This window comes from Ricinus communis, chromosome 1, assembly GCF_019578655.1.
Source record: "Ricinus communis isolate WT05 ecotype wild-type chromosome 1, ASM1957865v1, whole genome shotgun sequence".
Taxonomy (NCBI): Eukaryota; Viridiplantae; Streptophyta; class Magnoliopsida; order Malpighiales; family Euphorbiaceae; genus Ricinus; species Ricinus communis.
The window spans coordinates 6172947-6193044 of NC_063256.1; the positions used below are offsets into that span (position 1 = coordinate 6172947).

At 37.8% G+C, this 20098-nt stretch overlaps 5 protein-coding genes across 13 annotated transcripts; 2 read left to right on the forward strand and 3 right to left on the reverse strand.

Moving 5' to 3' along the window:
• The first annotated feature begins 45 nt into the window (after positions 1–45).
• On the forward strand, positions 46–2446 carry LOC8275405 (protein LIFEGUARD 2). Its single transcript, XM_002524681.4, has 4 exons — positions 46–1532; positions 1619–1723; positions 1873–2030; positions 2136–2446. Exons 1-4 carry the CDS (start codon positions 1262–1264, stop codon positions 2343–2345), a joined length of 744 nt encoding a protein of 247 aa, XP_002524727.2. The 5' UTR covers positions 46–1261; the 3' UTR covers positions 2346–2446.
• Positions 2447–2696: 250 nt separating this feature from the next.
• On the forward strand, positions 2697–4359 carry LOC8275406 (protein LIFEGUARD 2). The gene is made up of 4 exons (XM_015722721.3): positions 2697–3320; positions 3405–3518; positions 3595–3752; positions 3846–4359. Exons 1-4 carry the CDS (start codon positions 3080–3082, stop codon positions 4047–4049), a joined length of 717 nt encoding a protein of 238 aa, XP_015578207.1. The 5' UTR covers positions 2697–3079; the 3' UTR covers positions 4050–4359.
• Positions 4360–4559: 200 nt separating this feature from the next.
• Positions 4560–8207, reverse strand: LOC8275407 (VAN3-binding protein). 3 transcript variants are annotated; one of them, XM_015722719.3, is made up of 7 exons: positions 7726–8207; positions 7296–7409; positions 5701–6139; positions 5386–5610; positions 5251–5300; positions 5111–5168; positions 4560–5028 (listed from the first exon to the last, which is right to left on the reverse strand). In XM_015722719.3, the coding sequence occupies exons 1-7, from the start codon at positions 8074–8076 to the stop codon at positions 4793–4795; spliced, it is 1473 nt and encodes a 490-aa protein (XP_015578205.1). In that variant the 5' UTR covers positions 8077–8207; the 3' UTR covers positions 4560–4792. The 3 variants fall into 3 exon arrangements, with proteins under 3 accessions (XP_015578205.1, XP_002524729.1, XP_048226218.1); XM_002524683.4 differs by having other exon boundaries at positions 7738–8205; XM_048370261.1 differs by lacking the exons at positions 7296–7409; positions 7726–8207 and adding an exon at positions 6460–6620.
• Positions 8208–10523: 2316 nt separating this feature from the next.
• LOC8275408 lies at positions 10524–12882 on the reverse strand. The gene is made up of 2 exons (XM_002524684.4): positions 12219–12882; positions 10524–11941 (listed from the first exon to the last, which is right to left on the reverse strand). Exons 1-2 carry the CDS (start codon positions 12483–12485, stop codon positions 10874–10876), a joined length of 1335 nt encoding a protein of 444 aa, XP_002524730.1. The 5' UTR covers positions 12486–12882; the 3' UTR covers positions 10524–10873.
• Positions 12883–13002: 120 nt separating this feature from the next.
• Positions 13003–19432, reverse strand: LOC8275409 (serine/threonine-protein kinase Nek2). 7 transcript variants are annotated; one of them, XM_015722736.3, is made up of 15 exons: positions 19161–19432; positions 17896–18044; positions 17631–17697; positions 17159–17224; positions 16844–16890; positions 16690–16735; positions 16478–16558; positions 16337–16379; positions 16155–16204; positions 15993–16074; positions 15842–15891; positions 15611–15684; positions 15268–15319; positions 14257–14718; positions 13003–13828 (listed from the first exon to the last, which is right to left on the reverse strand). In XM_015722736.3, exons 2-15 carry the CDS (start codon positions 17979–17981, stop codon positions 13196–13198), a joined length of 1839 nt encoding a protein of 612 aa, XP_015578222.1. In that variant the 5' UTR covers positions 17982–18044; positions 19161–19432; the 3' UTR covers positions 13003–13195. The 7 variants fall into 7 exon arrangements, with proteins under 7 accessions (XP_015578222.1, XP_048226211.1, XP_002524731.1 ...); XM_048370254.1 differs by having other exon boundaries at positions 19157–19432; XM_002524685.4 differs by lacking the exon at positions 19161–19432 and adding an exon at positions 19014–19148.
• Between the last annotated feature and the right edge of the window lie 666 nt (positions 19433–20098).

Consider the following 20098-nt stretch of genomic DNA (forward strand, 5'->3'; position numbering starts at 1 on the left):
CTTTTGCTTGTTTCGCCGGATGATGAATCTTAGAGAATCCAAAACAAGTATTTTTCATTCAAGAAGTCATCTACTGAGGGGGTGACTGCAGGTTTGATGGTTTCCAGCTTCTCTGTATTCTGTCTGGAGCAGTAAAAAAATCTGGACTTCTAACCTTCAGCAGCATCTTAATTGCAATGCAGATAAAAAATTTGTATTTGCATAAACTCCACAGCATTCATCAAACCCACTCTATTAACTGATTCTTACCAGATATTGAGTGACTTCTTACTTTGTTACAGTAGACATTAAATCTTCGCAATAATTGCTTGATATTTAGTAATAGTTGGTTACCGGATAAATGCTCGATTTTGACAAGTGCATGTGGATAATATTATGTGATAGTTTCGTATTCTTAAGGAATCCATCACAGGATTTTAGTGAACATAGAACTTTTTAGTAACTGCTTATAGTGCGTTATATTAGTAGCATATGGTATGTTTGTGTGTGTAATCATAATCTAGCGATTACTTTCCTGTTCTCTCTCTCTTTTTTTTGTCTTCTTTCTATCATCAAGTCAAAGAAACAACATGAAAGAGACCACCTTATAATCTGTCAAACTGAAAATGTTCTTATTCCGTAACTTTGATTATCCGTGCCATTTGACTTGCTTAGGAGTTAAATTGATTAGGTAGAATCTTAGAATTAGCTTTAACTGAATCGATGGATTGGCCACTCTTATCATTTATTCACTTGGACCATTATTAGAGCTGTCCCTTAACTAATCTTATATAGTAATAGCTTTTAGATATAACCTGTGGCATATGTAGAGGCTCGACCATCGCCCTCATCTCATCTCATCTCATTGTCAAAAGGAGATTCGAATGGCAAGTTTTCAGTCTTGAAGGCATACAAGACAAGCAAAGAAAGCGTTCCAATTCTTCGGAATTCAGGCTTTGGACCTTTTAGCAAAACAATGTAGAGGGCGGAATTGTATAGATGCCATTCAGTTGGAAAGAAAGAACTATATTAATTGGAGCAGATTTATTTCCCTTAATTCAATTGCATTATGGTAGGCTGGTCTCAGAATAGGCATTTAGAGTTGGCCATCTCGTAATAAAGTTGAAGCCCAGCAGGCCAAGATCCTCATACCAAACTGAGCAGAAAGCTCAGATGTCAAATCCCTGAAACTGACATTTTTCAGGAGAACATCTTTCTGATTTCGGAGAAAATTTGGCTGCTTTCTGATAAAAGGAAACAATATCGCAGAGCCCTGAAATTGATGGAATACTTCCAAAAAATGGCGGTGCAGATGCAGCCTCAGGAATTTGGGGTTGTCGAGGCGGGGAAATTTCCAGAAATGATAGAAAGTCCTGATGACCTGCAGCAGGAATTTATTTGCAAAGTGTATTTGATTATAGCAATTCAGCTGCTCCTCACCATGATTGGGGTTGTTGCAGTTGTCATTTTAATTCAACCTTTGGCTTACTCTCTTCGGAGTAGCAGTGTTGGATTACCTTTCTACTTGGTCATCTGCATAGTGGGGATCCTAGGTAAGCACAAGTGCTTTTTTAATTTTAATTTTTTGCAGTTTAGAAGTTCTGAATAGTTTTTTGACTGATGTGAGAAATGGATGCAGTAATGTGTCTCTCGTACTGCTATCACTTCGCCAGTTACATGCTGCTTGGGGTATTAACTGCTGCTCTTACATTGCTGGTTGGATTGTCCTGTGTAGTTGCTACCGGTAATATTTAATATATTAACAATTTCTTTTCTTTTTTCTCTGTATCACGACCGTAGTTGATTAGGTCGGATTGGCCTGTTTAGTTGCTATCGGTAATACCACCTGACCTGCAGTGACTTACCATATCAATTATTTTCACTTCTTGACAGGGAAGGCGATTCTTGACTCTGTGATTCTGACAAGTGTTATTTCCGTGAATCTAACTCTGTATACATTCTGGGCGGCAAGCAAAGGTCATGATTTTGAGTTCCTAGGACCCTTCTTGTTTTGCGCCATTGCTGTGATTATAGTGCTTGCTTCAATACAGGTACGTATGCTTAATGTTTCAGAATCATGTGTTTGATCAATGCCCTTGGCATCGTGAGTTTTTCCATGGCAGTTTCCAGTTCTTTTTACTCATTTCTGGTTGCAGATTCTTTATCCATTGGGGAGAGTATTCTTCATGATTTATGGGTGCTTTGGTTCGATCGCATTCTGCGGCTACATTGTATGCGTTACTGACAGCCTAATTATAAAGAGCCACGCTTATGAAAGATACATTTGGGCTGCTGTGTCTCTGTATGTGGACTTGGTTAATATCTTCCTCTTGTTTCTTTCTATATATAAGGCCGTTGATTGCTAAGATCATTTTTGGTTTTACGATCAGCAGTATCGCCAATTACATATCTGTAAACGTTATCTTCTAGTTGATAAAAATACAAACTACTGTGCGATTCAGAATTTTCCTGAATTCAATTGGTACAAACGTGCATTTTTTTTTAATATTATAAAATATAACAAAATAAATTTGAACTAAAATAGATGCTCAAATATTATTTTATTGGATTTCAGAAAGTTTCTGCAACTAGTAGGCATTTACGTTTCATATTATTACGAACACACGATGCAGCTGATAATGACATTTATGTGACACACAAAGGAGACTTTCCAAAGAAAGGAATAAGGAAAAGCCAATGCTTGAAAGGAAAACCTTTCTTCCAGCAAATGCTTTGCTAGAATTTTTCTGATTTTACAGCTAACTTGCTGTAAGGTTTTGTTTTGCTTCATACCCAAAACTCTGACATCTATTCATTTCCCAGATGGCTAAACAAGGAACCAGAGCCCCTTGCTGTAGAACCCAAAATTTTCACATTCAAACACAGAAATTCAAATATTTCTAACTGTTAACAAGAAAATTCAAAATCATATTAAATTCGAACCTTACTAAATAAAAATAAAAATCAACAACTATATAATCCTGAATTTTAAAAATAGGAATTAAATTCACTCCTTCACTGGATCATCTATAAGTAGCCTCTTTCTTGATTAAGCTTCAACTCAAACCGGCCCATATAGACTTTGACAAAAACTTGGAAAATGAGGCTTCAGCCATACCATGATATAGACCCTGAGGCAGGACCAGTTCCAATAGAGTTGGGAGCTCCAGAGCTGCATTGCTTCTTCATTGCTAAAGTTTATACAATCATATCCATACAACTACTCGTGACAGTTGCCGTGGCGGCTACAGTTAATTTCGTTCATCCTATTACTAATTTTATTCTGCATACCAAGGCAGGATTGGCTCTATACATTGTCATAATCATTATTCCTTTCATAGGTATTACAGTTTTTCTTTGATTACTCTTTAGTGCTTTGGTATTATTCCAAACATCTTGATCATGGTGCGAAATCATCAATGCAGTTATATGCCCACTATACTACTATTACCGGCTGCGTCCTGTAAATTATCTTCTTCTTGGAGTATTTACTACTGCTCTTGGATTCTTGGTTGGACTTACATGTGCATTCACCAGTGGTAATACATGTATACCAATAAATCTTCAATTTCTTGATCACATTTCTGATTTAGTTTTCATTTGGTTTGATGACAGGGAAAGTAATTTTGGAATCTGCAATCCTAACAGCTGTAGCTGTTGTGAACCTTACTCTGTATACATTCTGGGCAGCAAAGAGAGGTCATGATTTCAGCTTTCTTGGTCCCTTCTTGTTTTCTGCCTTTATTGTTCTTCTGCTGTTCTCTTTAGTCCAGGTACAAAAAAGTTTTGTATGAATACCCTTTAGATGGTTCCAGGAGTATGTTGTTTGTTTTATATCTCTATTTTTAATATGGTTTCATTTGCAGATTTTCCTTCCCTTGGGAAAGATCACTAAAATGATATATGGGTGCTTGGCCTCGATCTTATTCTGTGGATATATCATTTATGACACGGATAACCTGATCAAACGTTATTCTTATGATGGGTATATCTGGGCAGCAGTTTCTTTGTATTTGGATATCATCAATATCTTCTTCTCGCTGCTAACTTTTTTCAGTGCCCAGGATTAGCAAGAGAAGGAGGTATTTTTCATGGGTTCTGTTCCATTTATCCTCATTTTTGTATCTTTACTTCAGCAGAGAGATGAACGCAGCCAGTGCCAGCACGTTCTATATTGTTGGATCAATATTGTGTTTTAGACCCATGTGCAGATACACACTTTAAATTTCCGGAGTTAAAAGTTATTCGATAATAGTTATTTCATTCACTTAAGTAATCAACTCGATACCGTTTCCATCATCCAAGATTAATAAGTACACCCTGATTATTCCGGTGAAAGAAATTTAAATTTTAGACTTCTGGGGGTTTCAGGTTTGGCCTATTACTACAGAACAGTATGGTGTTCTGTGACTGAAAATGCTTATCGGAGTTGGGAGGAGAATCATCTCGTTGAATACTACAGCCATAAATTGAACAGTAGATTTAGTTGAAAGAAGTTACAATTGAATCTAGCAAGAAAGTTGAAATGTCAATATGAATGTCTTGAATGTAAACATAAAACATCTGCGAAAATGCTGGAATTTGCGCATGGAGATAAACTATGTTATTCATTGTAGTAGATAAGCAACCATATCTTCGCAACCTACAAGAACAGTCTCTTACTAGAATCTGAACTTCTTCTCTCTATTTTAATTTTTGTACCCAAAGTAGCCCCTTTCGTTTCCTTGGTTAAAAGGCCTGAAAGTCATCTAGTTTGTTCACTTCTACAGTCCTAATACTCACAGCAACGAATTAACAATTCAGTCCAATATAATCAGAAGCCTAGTCGTTGTCTTGGCAAGCTCATATTTTTCTTCCTTTGGGATACAGTGCAAAGAAGCTTTGAGACGCCATTAGTCCACATATCGTGTTCTCTCTGGTTCTTGCATTCGAACTCTATAATCCCTCTTGTTGCTGTCTTCAATCCGAAGTATCGACGCTGATCTCCTCCGTCAAACAAGTGTCTCCCCGGCCATGCTGCCATGTCCTTGCACACATCCACCACCACATCTACATTTGAAACGACATGTCATTAAAACCCCATTGTTGCTTGGTTAGTTCATGTATGTTCCAATAAGTTATAAAGACTCACTCTTTTTCTTTTTGGTTATAGTCCCTGCGACATGTCTGCTCTTCATCTTCAGCATCACCTGCAAACAGATTTCAAATTTTCAATGACTAATTAAACAATCATTGATGAAATCAAGATGTTTTCAATTGAATTTTCCGTACCTGTCCAGTCCTGTGAATATAAACAGACACAATTTTCCAGTGTAAATCACCTGCACAGCCAAATTGACATTAGTTAATGAGACTGCTATGAAAGAAAATACAGCAGAACACCTTTAACTGAGAGTTAGAAGATACCTTTGCGGGTGCGTTTAAGAAGCTCACTACCCCTGGCAAGAAACTCAAGATTACAAGCACCAAGAAAGTTCTCTCCATAGACAAGCTCACCGCTAGAATTCCTGTTATGATTCAAATGATTCCCTACACCGCAAATCCCTATCCCTTTCTCTGTTGGTAACGCAGTTGCAACATTCAAAACATCTTTCAATGCTCTTGCCTTTAAGGTTGCTGCCCCACGAAGAGCTGCACTAGAAATTCTCCATTAACCTCAAATTCGATGGCTAACTTGACATGCATCACACAGAAAAAGAAAAGGTTAACATCTATCATTACCAGTAGCAGCAGCCGCTGTAAGAGTGGTGATATCATCATGAGAACGAACACTCACAGCAGAGCTCACTACTGAAGCAAGATGGTCACGCTCAGCTCCCATTGCCTCAGCTGCCTCCACACACTGTGCAGCCACCAATGTGGCTGCGGATGCAACAGCCATATCAGTCTTGGCTAGCTGCTCGTTTCTACCTGATGATGAAGAAGAAGCTGTAGCTGCTGCAATGGCTGCTACAGCAGCAGCTACTGCAGCTACTGAAATAGTAGCGTGGAGCTGAGCATTATGGGCTCTGCTTTCTTCTTTCTTCTTCTCTTTTCTCTCCTTCAACCACCTTCCAACAGTCTTTGTTCCACCGGCAGCACCACCACCGCCATTGCCGTTGCCGGCGCTGGCCCGACCGCCATTGAATAGGGGATTTATGGTATTCTGTGACTGAAAATACTGCATATGGACAATGCAATGATTTGTTAAACAACTTACGGGTCGTAGAAAATTCGAAAAATAACTTACTAGTCATAAACAGGTTATAGGGCTGGTTAGCACTGTTCATTTTCTTGTATATTTAAGACGGGTAATTTTGCAAATGGTATGAGATGAAAGGAACACGGTGATCGAAACGAGGCTGCTTGGTCATAAAAATGCAACCTACGCACGCAAAACCAGTTAGAATAGTTTTCGTCCATATTGTTATACTTTCAAGTGAAGCAAGGAAAAAGAGAGTGTTTATGTGATCTAGCCGGAATCGGAAAAAGATGTTTTACCAAGATTTTAATGAAAGTTGAAGTTTGCTTCAAATGAGCAAGACAACCAAAATTACTTGGAGACATGACAAGCCTGTTTCTAGCTCAATAATAATGGCTGATACACCACTCCTCTTACGAAAAAAGAGGCCATATTTCCAAATGGAACTTCAAGGTTTTCGTCAAAGTTCTCTTCTTTTAGGGTATATGAATTAGGCCCGAGTGAGAAGATTATATAAAATATAATACTTTGTTATTGGTTAACCATGATGGTAAAAAAAGAAGTAAAAAGAATTCAAGATGCTAATTAATTAATGTGAATTAACTTAATGTGGATCCAAAGCGATTTAAACCAGGGATAGCCATACTTGAAATCTGAGAAAGCCCACAGAATCATGCTCAGTACTGCAATTGAGCAGCAGCTCAGCTTAAATGTCAGCCTTTGCCTTTCCTTTTCTTCTCTGGTGGATTACTTTTGTATCGAAAGAGTGAAGACCTATTATCAAACTTAGTTGACAAGACACCTCAAAAGATCTCAGGAGAGAGATAAAAGGTTTTATTGGAAGAAGACAAAAGAATCCATCTCTGTAACTTCTATAATATAACTCCTTTGTAGACTAAAGCACTGGAGCGCACTGATCAATTAGTAACAACAGAGCTGGTGTGGGTAGTGGAGAAAGAAGGATAAAGGTGCAATGACATTGATATACGCTACCACTGCCCTCTATGCCCTGCCCAAAACGGGACTAAGAAGAAAAAGACCAGTAATTATGACTACAATTATATGCACGGATTTTCCTGTGATATAACAAAAATGAAATGTGTATGGTATTATGAAGAAGAGCAAACGTAAATACCTTAACCACATCATCAAATTCTTCGGAGGGCGAAATCGGAGGGCTGTCCGAGTCTCCCAAGTTCAATGGTCCACTGCTGTGAGAGAGCCTCCCTGATGTCAATGGCGAGACTTCCTGCAAATACAAATGAGGCATCACCACCAAACCAAAATTCATATAAACATGAAATCATGAGAATTGTAAAGTTCAAATTTTTCATATTCAAATTCGAGCATTCCTTACATATCTTTTGGTACTTTAAGAAATTTAAAAGGGATCATAATGTCAAGAGAAGACCTCATGACTTATTGCAGTACAAGACAGACACTGAACCAGAAGATTACCAGCCAACTAATTAAGAAGGTCAATGCACACCCTCACAGAAAGGAAAAAGAAAATGGAAAAAAGGAAACCAAATAAAGAGAAATACTCAAGATCATGAAGCAAATACATTTGCACTCACTGAGTGAGACATGATACGTTCAAGAACTATCTGACAAGTAGCAGAAGAAGCGAAAGGGAACTGGTTGGAAGAACTATTATTACTGCGAGCAATGATCTCCTCAGGCTCTCCAGTAATATCTTCAAGTATAGAAGCAGTGGTGCAACTAGAGCTACTATTAGTAGACTTGTTGGAAGGAGCCATACAAGAGAGAGCTTTGGAAACTTCAAGAGCAGAAATACTCCAAGACCTTGACAGGAAATCCATAGGAACTTTTGGGCTTTCTGGCAGTTGCATGGAGCAGGCAGGGCTATGTTGCTCTAGCCTTCGAGTTGTGATTAGAGGAATACCATCTTCCATGTGTGTATGAAGAAGAAGTATGTGAATGTAACCAAAAAAAATGAAGAAGAGTGTTGGGTCCTGAGATTTGGGGGCAAAGGGTTAGTAGGGCTTTAGGATGTCTTTATACCCATAGGCATATATTTTGGAGGGGTCACCGCAATGCCCTTGGCTCGTCTAGTCCTTTTTGTACTTTTATCGGTTGATGCTTTATGGTAAGGACTAGTCAACAGTAAACAAAGTGGGTCAAGTCGAGTTATAGGGTTAGTAGGCAGGAGGCATGTGGTCATGAACCAAATGTAATGCCACTTGGCAGTTTAACTTTATATTGGAGCCCACTTTCTGAGCCAGGTAGGCATCTTATGATTGGATTAGCCCAATGTCTATGCTATAATTATCAGACTAACCCTACTCTAGCCACTTGATGCTTTGAGCATTATTGAGTCAATTATTGGGACCATGAATATTACTGCTAACAATGTTTGCCAATAATAAGTTAAGCTCGGGGATAAGTGACTCAATCATTTATCTAAGTCTACAAGAAATTTCTCTTTTTTTAAAGCTAGGAAGTTACAGTCAAGTAGCAAGAAAAAATTTAAAACTAAATTTTTAGTTGGAATTTTTTTTTATGTTATATGAATTTTTATTTTTATAGTGAATGTAAAAAAAAAAAAATATATTGTCTAATAAATGACTTATTAATTCCCTTATGAATGTTCAAAAAAAAAAAAAAAAGATAGAAAGCTAGAAGCAAAATCTTCATAAATCATAATGGAAAACTTTTAAATAAGAGGAGAGGCATTTTCTTTCTTTTGTGTTCTTTTTTTTTTTTCAATTTGAAGGAGATATAAAAGTAGAAAGAATGTAAACTACAACTTGGTTAGTAACACATAATATTTAAATTCTGAGATGGGTACAACGCTACAGGTCTGAACAACAGAGGCAGCCAATGTGGTGAGCAAACTGATTATGTTCCTTACAAGTGAAAGGTGTTGGCAACGTCCAAGGCCGACAATGTTTGGACGTCCAAACAAATCTGGCTCAAGTATTTTGCCTTGCCTCTACAGTTATAGACACAAAGCTGCTTCTTCAAGAGAGACCTATGCTAAAATGCGCGTGCCTGTGTACGTCATCATCTTTGTCCCTTTTATAAAAAAAATAAAAAATCAAATAATTTCTCTCACAAAGGCATCTTATCTTACGTACTCCTCTCTTTTGCTTTAGTTTTGTGTATTTTTCTGATCAAAAGTCCATGTCGCAACGAGAGAGGCTTTCTCTTTTGTAAATGTCTTTCTGGGTTTTTGCTGGGTGTGACCACCGGCTAAAGATGTGGACTTTATTCCTTTTGCCACTTTCAATCACTGATCTCTAAGCTCACCTCTGCCAACTTTTGCTCCCCATTTGCATTTCAAATGTGTTTCTTCTCTTCATTTACCAATTCAATTCAAACATTCACCTCTCTTTTCCCTTTTCTACCACAATTATTTGATTCACCCTATTCCGATTTTCCTTCCCTATAGGTAGGTACTAGTGGAACTGCACCTCCATGGGCAATGCTTGAATTGAATGAAAAGAATGGCATGAAAATCAAGGAATTTTTAAATGCTTAAAGCATTTACGTAGCCAAATAGGCTCCTAATAAAGTGCCACTTAGCCAACACTTTTGACCTTTTGTCAACATTAAGTTTCCCACAAGGAGCCAGCCTCAACTTTTCTTTTTCTTTATATGGTCTATGAGGGGGAGGAGGAGGGAGTTGGACAACGGGTCAATTTGCCCCATCGACTTGCATTAGTAGAGCAAATCGATCAAAACTAAACTTTTTGCCAAGTTAAGACGAATTTTATTTTCGGATGAATATAATTAGGGCCTCATTTGGATTTGTGAAAGGTCCTGATTCGCTCAGAACAAGGGGTCAGATTTTTACACATAAAGAAAACTGAGCCAGATTATGAAAGCACAAGCATTTCCTCATCAAAAACTGAAACCACACTTAGTTGTCATAACAGATCTGATGTTTCTCAATCTCATGCATGCAAGTATCTCAGTGGGTTCAGTTTCACATGTACGAGAACGGGGAATAAACAAACAGCCAATATAGCTGCGCTAAAAATGAACTATACAGAGTTTGGGTCTTGGCAACAAGCTAAAATAGCTAAGCTCTGACTGGGGATTAAACATAATTCTTTTTTTGACAAAGCAGTAATCAAGCTACCCATTCAAATGAATTAGTCTTCCCTTCAGTATTGCAGTAATGCAGCCACATCCTTACATTCAGCGTCACTTGGATTTGTTTTATTCCTCAACCAAACATAGCATTTGAGCTCTTCCAGGGTCAAAGAGACCGCAAATTTCCTCCACTAAGAAACTGGTAGCTTAGCATCGAGATTTCCCAGTAATAAAACTTCAATTTAAAGGATTTGATAAAAGCATATCAATCATATGCACCAAGCACCAAGAACCACAAAAATTACTAAAGATTCAAAACAGATGTAGAAGTTGCCAACGGGAACACACTAATGATATGATTCAAAAAACCAGTTACTAATGAAAAAGGAAAAACTAACTGTACGTGGTTCAAGAAACCAATTGCTGAGCAATAAGCAACCTCCTAGTTCTCTTCCTTGTTTAACAATATTGTATCAAATTCAAGGTTGGCCCACTTGAGGTTGATAATGGAGGTATAGAAAGAAAGACTGGCGTTGAGCAAGCGAATGCTAGGATTCATTAACAAAAACATCAAGCAATGTGATCAATAAGAATATTGGAAGAAGCCTTACAAAAATTGCATTCTAAAGCATACAAAATCCCAAGGAGCTATTATCTTTTGGACTGTAAACCACTGCCACCATAGTACTGCTTCGTAGTTTCACGTGAGAACTCTGCAAATGTCATTCCATCCTTCAACCGTGATGAAAGTGGTGGAATAATTTTATGAAAGTCTGGAGCAGATTCATTCGAGTTATGGCTGTCTTCCATGGTATAATCTGAGGTTGAGAACTTCTTGCTCCATGCAGGTTGCAAGAACACAACAAAAGTTTCTCTGCTTATATTTTCCACCTTTACTGGTTTTGAGACACAGTGTAGGGTTGATCGAAGCTTTCCTTTTGATAAAATATCAGCTGACTCCCCAACCTGAATGATGAAACTTTCTGGAGAAGTCTTCACCATGAGGACAGTGTTCTTGTTGGGATCAAATATTTGCAAATATGAATACCCATTTGGATAAGGGGATTCTTGACTGCATGATACTGAAGATTGATCTGTCGCCATATTTTCTGATGAATTAGATTGCACAAAAAACATAGGTGCTGTCAGAACAGTGAAGATACCATAATCATAATGCCACTCCTGCCATAAATCAGCCTGATTTTTGTATGAATCTATCTTATTGCCAGTTATAACCGAGTTTGGTCCTTGCAAGTGGTCTTGCTTGGTGTTCAAGCTGTGCTCGCAATCCTTTTTGGAATTAGCCTGATTTTTGCTGGATCCCTTGCTTCTCCCAGTTTCTCTCAGAAGAAGGTTATCTAAAACTGAATGATAATGTATAAGGCGGCCTTTCGCAGTGCCAGATTCCAATAAGCTTCGTTCCAACTCTCGGCCACCAATGAACTTGTCACATATTTGAGCAAGACGGAGTCCCAGATCCATCATGCAATATCCTAGATCTTTAAAGACGTTGGAAAGATTTTCAAATTCATCATCCTGAAAGTTTCTCACCTCATCAACATCCAGATAAGTTGGTTCTGAATTCGAGTGCGGATGAATGACATGACTTGGTTTACCAAGTACAGATTCCAGAGCTTCTGCATATTTGAGTTGCATTGCAAAAGAGGACACTTTTCTACAAGGATTCTTTAAAGAAACATCAGTCCCCAAGTTGTGCTCCTGTACATGAATCAATATGCAATAGCAAAGAAAAAAAATGGAACAAAAGTAAGAGACTTGAAATTGAAAGACCAATGCACACACCCACACATAACAATAACAACACCACAGGGTGAAGGAAACAGAGATTGAAACGAGAACAGAGCAAGAAATGATTATAGAGTAAGTCGTAGCTAGGAATAAAAATGAATACACACTAGAAACACAGGCAGTAATCATGTTGTTGTGATCGAAAAACAGATTAACCCCAAACAAAAAGAGAGACTGAAATTGGAACCTTGAGGAGGCGTTTGCGGTTGTCGGGGTGAAGAAGAGCGAGCTTTGGAGCTAGACGGAGAAGATTGCGGCGGAGAAGAGAAGCGTTAGGTACGGCGGTGATGGAGAGAAGACCTGGTCCTTTGGGGCCTAGCGTCTCCATTATGGCCGTCCTAATTTTTTCAAGTCTTGATACTTGATCTTCTCCACAAGATGATGGTGTCGATGAAAGTAGCAACAGATCAGAGTAATGAAGTTGGTAAAGCTCTAACACTTTCACTTCCTCCATCTCCTCCTGTCTCCGATTCACCCCAAAAGTGGAATTCACATAACGACTAGTGACGCCTATCAGCAAGTATTTTCAATTGCTATTAATTATACGGCCTTAGCAACAAACAAATCCATCGCCCACAAATCAATTTCGTGGCCTCAGCAACGATGCCATGGCTGCCTCTTTGTCAATTCACTTCTCATCATGATAGCTTATGTGGAACCGGCTGGAGAGGGTGCAAGAACGAAATGTAAACCGGACCCCTCATAGGCCGAAAAGCGATAGCCCATTAAAGAACTGGTACGAGAGTATACATGGATCACAGCCAGTTATGGCTCAAAATACCGGTATGTTGTTCTTATCGCTCCTTTAGATAATATGATTTTGCCGGAAAATATTCTTTTTTAATCAGCGGCCGTTCACTCTGTATATTTATTGCTGCGTTATGAAACTGGTGCGTATAGGTTTTAGAGTTGTTCTTTAAACTATAAGCACATATGTTTCCATTCTTTTAGCACAATTATTAGATGGCTGCTAGAAGAATTTCATTTTCATCTTCTTTCATTCATCATTCCAGTTCAAACACGGCCTATCAGTGGACATCAATTCCACTCCATAACGCCACTTCTTAACTGCCTTCAGGTGTGAAGACACCGCCCTAAATTTTCTAACAGAAAAACAAAGTTACGTATCATGTACAACTCGAAAGCGACCGTGATATTTTTCTTCTATACTGCAGTCTCTTTGAAGCTCTTCGCCAACCAAATCGCAGTTTCTCTAGGGGAAACCTTCTCAGGTCCAAATGGCTTCAGCAGCACCCCGAGTTCCGCAAACCGTTCCTGTTGCAAGAGCCGTGCGCTAAACTCAAGTAACCCTTCTAATGCCTCCGCACGCTGTTGGTACGATGAGGTGTCAAATCTGCGCAGTCGAGACTCAGAAGATGATCGGCTTGAAATGGCCACTGTTGGATTATGCTCCGAACATTCACTTCCACTCCGTGTAATTTCATTGCTTATATCAGGTAAAGCAGGCTTAGCAATAGCTCTGTCCAGAACCTGGATTGTACACTTGTCCTTTGTGATTGAGCAATCAGCACTGCCTGGAGAGGAAGAAGAGCATTGTGCTGAAGTCGATGATGTTCCACGGATGGGAATAAAAGGATCCTCAGAAGAAGCAAGTGGAAATTCAGCAATCTTGTCAATTCTTGGGGCATTGACAGAAACATTTGGAGATTCTATGCTCGGAAGAAGTCCAACATTAGACCTATAAGGTGTAGGGAAGTTTCCAGCTCTCGTGGGGAATGGAAGAGATGCTCTGCGTGTAGATTGAGATTTGCCTGCTGGTGTACATGACACTGGAAGCTGCAAATATCAGCATGCAAATAAATTAATGAATCATAATACCACCAGAGTTTTCAGGTTTATGAATTAATCGAGTTCCGATCCAAGACATAAAACAAGAGCAGGGTTTGCAAAACACAATTACCTAGGCTACATTACAGGAGCATCAACACAAACAGTACCTTAAAAACCATGTGCTGGCCCTAAGAATACAGCTATATTGGACATTAAATAGACTTTCAAAACATATTAGTAATGCAAAAGTCATTGAAATGTATAGTACAGCTGCGGCATTTTCAGAACCACCATGCACAAGCTAGGTAACCAAAAATAAGAAATCAGGCTAAAAGCGGAAATTTCCAAATCTAATTAAAGAAGCAGGACAATATAGGATATTCCCAGAATCAAAATACACCCCTCTTGATTTGTGTACTTATGAAGAAACTTACTGAATCACGTTTTGAGCAAGTATGGGGTATCTTTGATGGAGTCTGTCTCCTTGGAGTAGCAGAAGCTTTTACTGGCATCATTCTTGGGGTTTTGGCAGCCATTGAAATCTTTGTGGTAACAGCATTTTGAATATCAATCTCTTCTAGGGCAACACCAAAAGACAGTTCTCTGAACCTTCGGTTCAAGTAACTTGGGAATTGTTCTACTCTATGTGAAGAATCCAGGGAGTCTTGTTCGGTTTCAGATATACTAGGATTCAACGTCCTGTCATTGCTGAATGATCGTCTTTTCTCTCTGTCAGTAAAATGGGGGACAGCTTCTGGTTCCCTAAATTTAGTTTTCTTAATAAAGTCAGAGTCAGACCAACGGACAGGCAAAGTATTTCGCCTGGGGCTATTCAACTTCAAATGAATCTTGAGAAGATGAGGTTGAAGATGCGGGTGGCTAAGCAACTCGGAAGCCTGGCACAGAAAAGTTGAAATTATACGAGAATGTAGATTTATACATAGGGCTAAATGCCTGCAGCATCTTCTTTCTACCATATTCTGAGTTTACAAACTAAAGCTGTAAAACTGTTCACATTAGCTATTAACTTCCAGCTTAACATGAAAAGAAAATGGACATTTAACATGGCTTTTAATTTGGGACACAGTGCCATGCAACAAGTTTGAGCCCACATTTGTAGAATCCTTAACCCACCAAGTAGCTGTACTCTCTAAGGTTCAATGCCATTAAACGTTCTTACATCAACTCACAAAATCCACATTGCCACCTATACCTGAGCCCGTTTCAGCCGGAAAAGCATAGAGGTTCCTGAAATGCAAATTTACATCCTGAAAAATGTACCTGCTACAGACAGTCTAATAGAGTCTAGTAGATAAATTGAGGGAATTAAATGGTCTATGTTGCGGCTAACTTTGTGCTGATTAACATTTTTGAGAACCATCCTTTTCCTTTAGACAAAGTCAAATAAAATAAGAATTGAAGCAGGCAGGGAGAGGAAGGCATACACTTGGTCTAAGTTCTGGATTCTTCCGCAGCATGCTTTTAACAAGCCCTCGACTGAAAATTGAAGAAACAGAAAACAAATTAGCAAAATCATGCAACCACATGACAACTAAGGCTAAGCATTATAAATAGAAAAAAGTGAGTAATGAGGCCCGTTTCAGGGACTTTCTACTTAAAAAACAAGTGGGAATTTGTTGTTCTTGGAGTTAGACCAATTGGTAAAAATGAAGGGATCTTTTCAGTATTTTAGATCCTTAAAGTTAGCTGGTGTACTTTATTACATGTAAAAAGTGGAAAAAAAAAAAAAAAAAAGAATTCACTTCATGAAGAGGGAAATACACTCACAATGCACCAGAGTACACAGTAGGAAGAGGAGCCACAATAGACTTATTTATTTTGTTAATCAGTGCCTGCATATCCTGGACATGAAAGAAGACCGACAAAAAGGTAATTCTAATAAATAACTGCACATAGTTCATACAGGAAAATTCAAGGCAAAAGAAACTATATGTTTAGTTTAAGTAGTATGACAAGCAAACTTATGTTCTTTCTCTAAACAAGATATCAGCAACTCACAAAAGCTTTAAATGCTGGCTTGTGAGCAGCCATTTCATATATGCAGCATCCTGAAAAGGACATTATCATGTCAAATATAGACCGAAAATGAAATATAGCACCATCTGTCAAGCTTTAAACCCTTCATAAGTAAAAGAAGAAAGTAGGTTACCCAAAGACCAAATGTCTGACTTGGAACCATAAGGTATATCAGCAAGAAGCTCAGGGCACATGTAACTAGGGGTCCCCACAACCTGACATAAGAGCAGAAATGCAATGATAAATAAATCGAGCAGATGATGCAACATCAGGAATTAAGGCAAGGTATACTCACAGAAGAAGCAAGGTCATCAGAAGTCAACATTTTAGCAAGGCCAAAATCACCTACAACCAGCATCCATACATGAGCAGTTTTGAAATTTGAATGTCAAATACTAGAAACCAGAAAATCACAAGGTCTTAATGTATAAACAAACTTAGCAAATCAGGAATGCAATTTTTAGCAAGTGGAATTACCTAGACGTATGTCTTGATCTTTTGTCAAAAATATATTTGAACACTGCAATTTTGTAGTACCATCAGTGAAAAATGACTTGTGAGATTTCACACACAAATATAGAAATGTGTCTAACAAGTACCCCGAAATGGGCCACTTACTTTGACATCTCGATGGAGTATATGGTTGCCGTGCAAGTAATCTAGTGCCATTAGCAGTTGCACTAGCCACTTGCAAAGTTTCTGTATAATATTCAACAGTCAAGAATAGGAAAAAGAAAAAGGCGATAAAGTACCATAATCAGTTTCTGCAGAGAAAAATGGATATATGAAATTTATTGAAAGAGAAAAGAAAGTGTCACAAAAGTAACTACCTCCTCAGGGAAATGAACACTATTTGCCTTTTTTATAGCTTCTTGCCTGCGTTAAAGACATGGAAAAATTGAAAGGCCAAGAAGAAAGCCTAAGCAAGTCATGCACCAGCAGAAACTCGGATATTTCAGGAGACAAATAAGAATCAAAACTTACATGTCTCCACCTTCACAGTACCCTATGATAATGCACACATAGCAGCCCTGAAAATAATATACCAATTGTCAATTGCATGATAACAATAGGACATACAAATTTCTTTAGAGAAAAAGAAAAAAAGAAAACAGATGAAGATATAAACATCTTGTTGACTCAAACAAAAATCCTAGAGTAAATGAATGAGCAGCCCGTGCGGATGCCATACAAGTAGTAAAAAAATAAAACACGGCATGAGTAAAAAGAGAGAGAAACCCATTGATCAAGAGACTCCAGACATAAACAACACAGTTTCATATAGATAGATGTGCCCACCTTTTCCACCCAGGAATCCTTGTACTCCACGATGAATGGGTTTCTTACTTTTGAAATAAGCTCCATCTGCAGTCCAAATAACCAAATAGCAACATAAATTATAAGAAATGGGAACTTCAAATGTCACACTGAAATAATAGACCACCATAGAGAAAAAATAAAATAATAAAAATAAAAGAAGTCTAGCAAAATATCATTTCTCTAATTCTGTCAAGCAATCTGTATTTTGATATAATAAAATTCAACAAGGTGAGGAATTAAAATTCATTAAGCAACTCTTTCCATCTCTAACAATGTCTTATTCTGAGCCCATATGGTTCCTAGAAACAGACATCTTCACCGCAGTAGAGTTTAACCACCAAGTTCGGGATGGATTGGTGTGGTTCCTCTACGCCTAGGACACCAGAATATCGAACCATGAACGAAGAATGTCAATTATGTTCTGACATAAAGATTAAGTTAAATCACTAACCTCCTGATGGGCAGACCTGCGAGCTCTATCAGTTTGACGAGCCAAACGAATCTTTTTCATGACATACCTAGAAAGAAAGAAATATACATATTTAGAAAAACACATGAAAGTACATCATCATTCATCACTGACAGCAACAATGCTAAAAACTGCAAGAAACATGCCAAACAAACCCAATTGCTTCAACATAGGCATAGCAGGTACACATATGGAGATCAGTAGATATTGCATATATGCATATAATGAATCATGGAAGTATTCTCACTTCTTCTTTTCATGTCTATGCCTCACAAGAAGAGCTGAACCAAAGGAACCTTTGCCTATCTGCTCTAGAATTTCATATTGCTCCATTGTAAGTTCTATGGACCCCCTCTACCTCCTTGTGGCCTTCAAGCGAATTTTAAAAATCTAGCCCTACAAAGCACCAAGCATTCAGGAAACCAAATCAGGATCATGCCCCGCCACAATAAAAGCATGAGAAAGAGCAAATTACTATATAAAGAATGCATATCGTCATTTAGAAGAGTAATTTTGGAATAAAATACAGCATAATGACTGACATACAAAGAAAAGGATATTCTCAATTGACAAGCTCTAACACAATGAGCATCAGAGAGTAAACTCAGAGCAAAAAGCATGTAGAGGTCACAGGATAGACCAACAACACCCACAACAATAAATACGGAAGCTCTTAAAAATAGGTGCAAACATCATTCAATTATGTTTACCTACACATCTGGCAGTAAGGTTTAGATAAACCCCAGAAACGTAATACGCAAGAAGGAAACCCCTCAAGATGAACCCCAGAAATGTAGAATGCATAACAAAAACAAAGAAAACATGACTTCGCTATCAGAGCAAGTGATAATATTTACATGCAAATTATCCAATTTAAACCCCAAAAATGCAAGTTCACATGATGAATTCTGAATCAGAATAAGCAGTAATAGAAAGAACATATCAATTATAGAGTTTTTAGCTTAAGAAGCAGAAATTGCACATATAAAGACATAACTAAACTAAGTGAAGTTTCCAAGAATCTATTGTCCCCGGTTAAAATAAGAAGCTGAAACTGCTAATTATAGCATCAACCAACAACCATGCTGAAAAAGAAAAAAAGAAAAGCACAAATTCTTTAACGAAAAGCACAAACAATCTACTGCACTATAACCTTCAAACAAGAAGATCAATACCCAGTTCAAGAATTCATGAACTAAAAATTGGAGAATGTTCAAGAAAGACAATGCTACAAACACAAGAGAAATCCGAAAAAAAAATAAAAAAATAGAGGAACAATGATAATAATAAGTTAAAAGTGAAAGAAGGCGAAAAGACGTGGAACCTAACTGAAAGACATGATTAAAAAAGAAAAAGAAAAAGTACCTGAAAATTTTAGAAATTATTGTTTACACGAGAGCAAAGAATGAAGAAAGGTTTAAAAAAATGGGCAATGCGTAAAGATGCCAAAAATTTGAAAACGGGGGTGAAAGGAAAATTAAATAGTAACATGAAGGAAAAGACTTTACCTACTTCTAACTTATTATTATTTTATTGTGCACAGAAAACAGAGGAAGAGAGAGAGCGGCAAAAGAATTGAGAAAAGAAAGGAAAAGTAGAAGTGACGAATTTGAAAATTCGAATATGTAATTGTCACTGTTCATATTTTATTAATTGTGTCTTTATTTTTTTGGATTCCTTTCTTTGAAAACGACTGCAAGTTGAAATTGTTTCACGGGATTGACGGTGCACTGCAACAGCTACACAGTTTGCCAAAGTGTTCTTCCCCTGTCTGTCGCTAGTCCATGTTCAGTAACTTTCAAATCTTTGATAAACTTTTGGGCTAGCAGCCAGTTAACATCGGTCAGGGCCCATTCTGGTATGTCTAAGCTGATCCCGCTTATGATCTGCTTGAATTTCAGCTCAATAAATCTATTTAATGAGAGCTTGTTCAATGAATCATTTTTGTGATAAATTTTTTATGGAATTTGATTCTGCTGATTATGTTTCTTTTTTAATATTCTATATAGAATGCTTTAATTTTGTTAAATGCCAGATTACTAATTATAGAGAGAGGTGGAGTATACTTTTGTCTTATCATTTGAACAAATTCTCTAGGCCTAAAAGACGAAAGTAGGTTTGAAAGTACAAGTCCAATGGAACTATGGTCATTAGGGTGGTCCATAAATAGAAAGAGAGAGGGAAATAAACCCCCCACTCCCACCCCCACCCCCAAGGCCCATTATCTTGGAAATAATTAGGCCACCCTAACAAGGCAGGCCGGTTATGTAAGGATTGGTCTAGAATAAGAGTAACAGAGCTACTTTCCAACTCATCTAGACGTGTGAAAGTGAAACAACTCCAATCTAGAAACACCCAGAAAAACCTTCTTGAATGCATCATTTAGACCATTTAATCAAGAGAAGATGGTGTATAATTCTTTTTAAATTTCTTTTTTGAAATATGGTGCA

Coding starts and splice junctions, on each gene's coding strand:
- LOC8275408 (XM_002524684.4), bottom strand. CDS start 12,485: ATGGAGGAAGTGAAAGTGTTAGAGCTTTACCAACTTCATTACTCTGAT. Junction 11,942..12,218: donor ACCGCAAACGCCTCCTCAAG/GTTCCAATTTCA, acceptor ATTCATGTACAG/GAGCACAACTTGGGGACTGA.
- LOC8275409 (XM_015722736.3), bottom strand. CDS start 17,981: ATGGAGCAATATGAAATTCTAGAGCAGATAGGCAAAGGTTCCTTTGGT. Junction 16,075..16,154: donor CTGATGACCTTGCTTCTTCT/GTGAGTATACCT, acceptor CTCTTATGTCAG/GTTGTGGGGACCCCTAGTTA. Junction 13,829..14,256: donor CTTGCTCAAAACGTGATTCA/GTAAGTTTCTTC, acceptor TGATATTTGCAG/CTTCCAGTGTCATGTACACC.
- LOC8275405 (XM_002524681.4), top strand. CDS start 1,262: ATGGAATACTTCCAAAAAATGGCGGTGCAGATGCAGCCTCAGGAATTT. Junction 1,724..1,872: donor GTCCTGTGTAGTTGCTACCG/GTAATATTTAAT, acceptor ACTTCTTGACAG/GGAAGGCGATTCTTGACTCT. Junction 2,031..2,135: donor TAGTGCTTGCTTCAATACAG/GTACGTATGCTT, acceptor TTCTGGTTGCAG/ATTCTTTATCCATTGGGGAG.
- LOC8275407 (XM_015722719.3), bottom strand. CDS start 8,076: ATGGAAGATGGTATTCCTCTAATCACAACTCGAAGGCTAGAGCAACAT. Junction 5,611..5,700: donor TACAGCGGCTGCTGCTACTG/GTAATGATAGAT, acceptor TTTCTAGTGCAG/CTCTTCGTGGGGCAGCAACC. Junction 5,029..5,110: donor TATAACCAAAAAGAAAAAGA/GTGAGTCTTTAT, acceptor TTTCAAATGTAG/ATGTGGTGGTGGATGTGTGC.
- LOC8275406 (XM_015722721.3), top strand. CDS start 3,080: ATGAGGCTTCAGCCATACCATGATATAGACCCTGAGGCAGGACCAGTT. Junction 3,519..3,594: donor TACATGTGCATTCACCAGTG/GTAATACATGTA, acceptor GTTTGATGACAG/GGAAAGTAATTTTGGAATCT. Junction 3,753..3,845: donor TGCTGTTCTCTTTAGTCCAG/GTACAAAAAAGT, acceptor TTTCATTTGCAG/ATTTTCCTTCCCTTGGGAAA.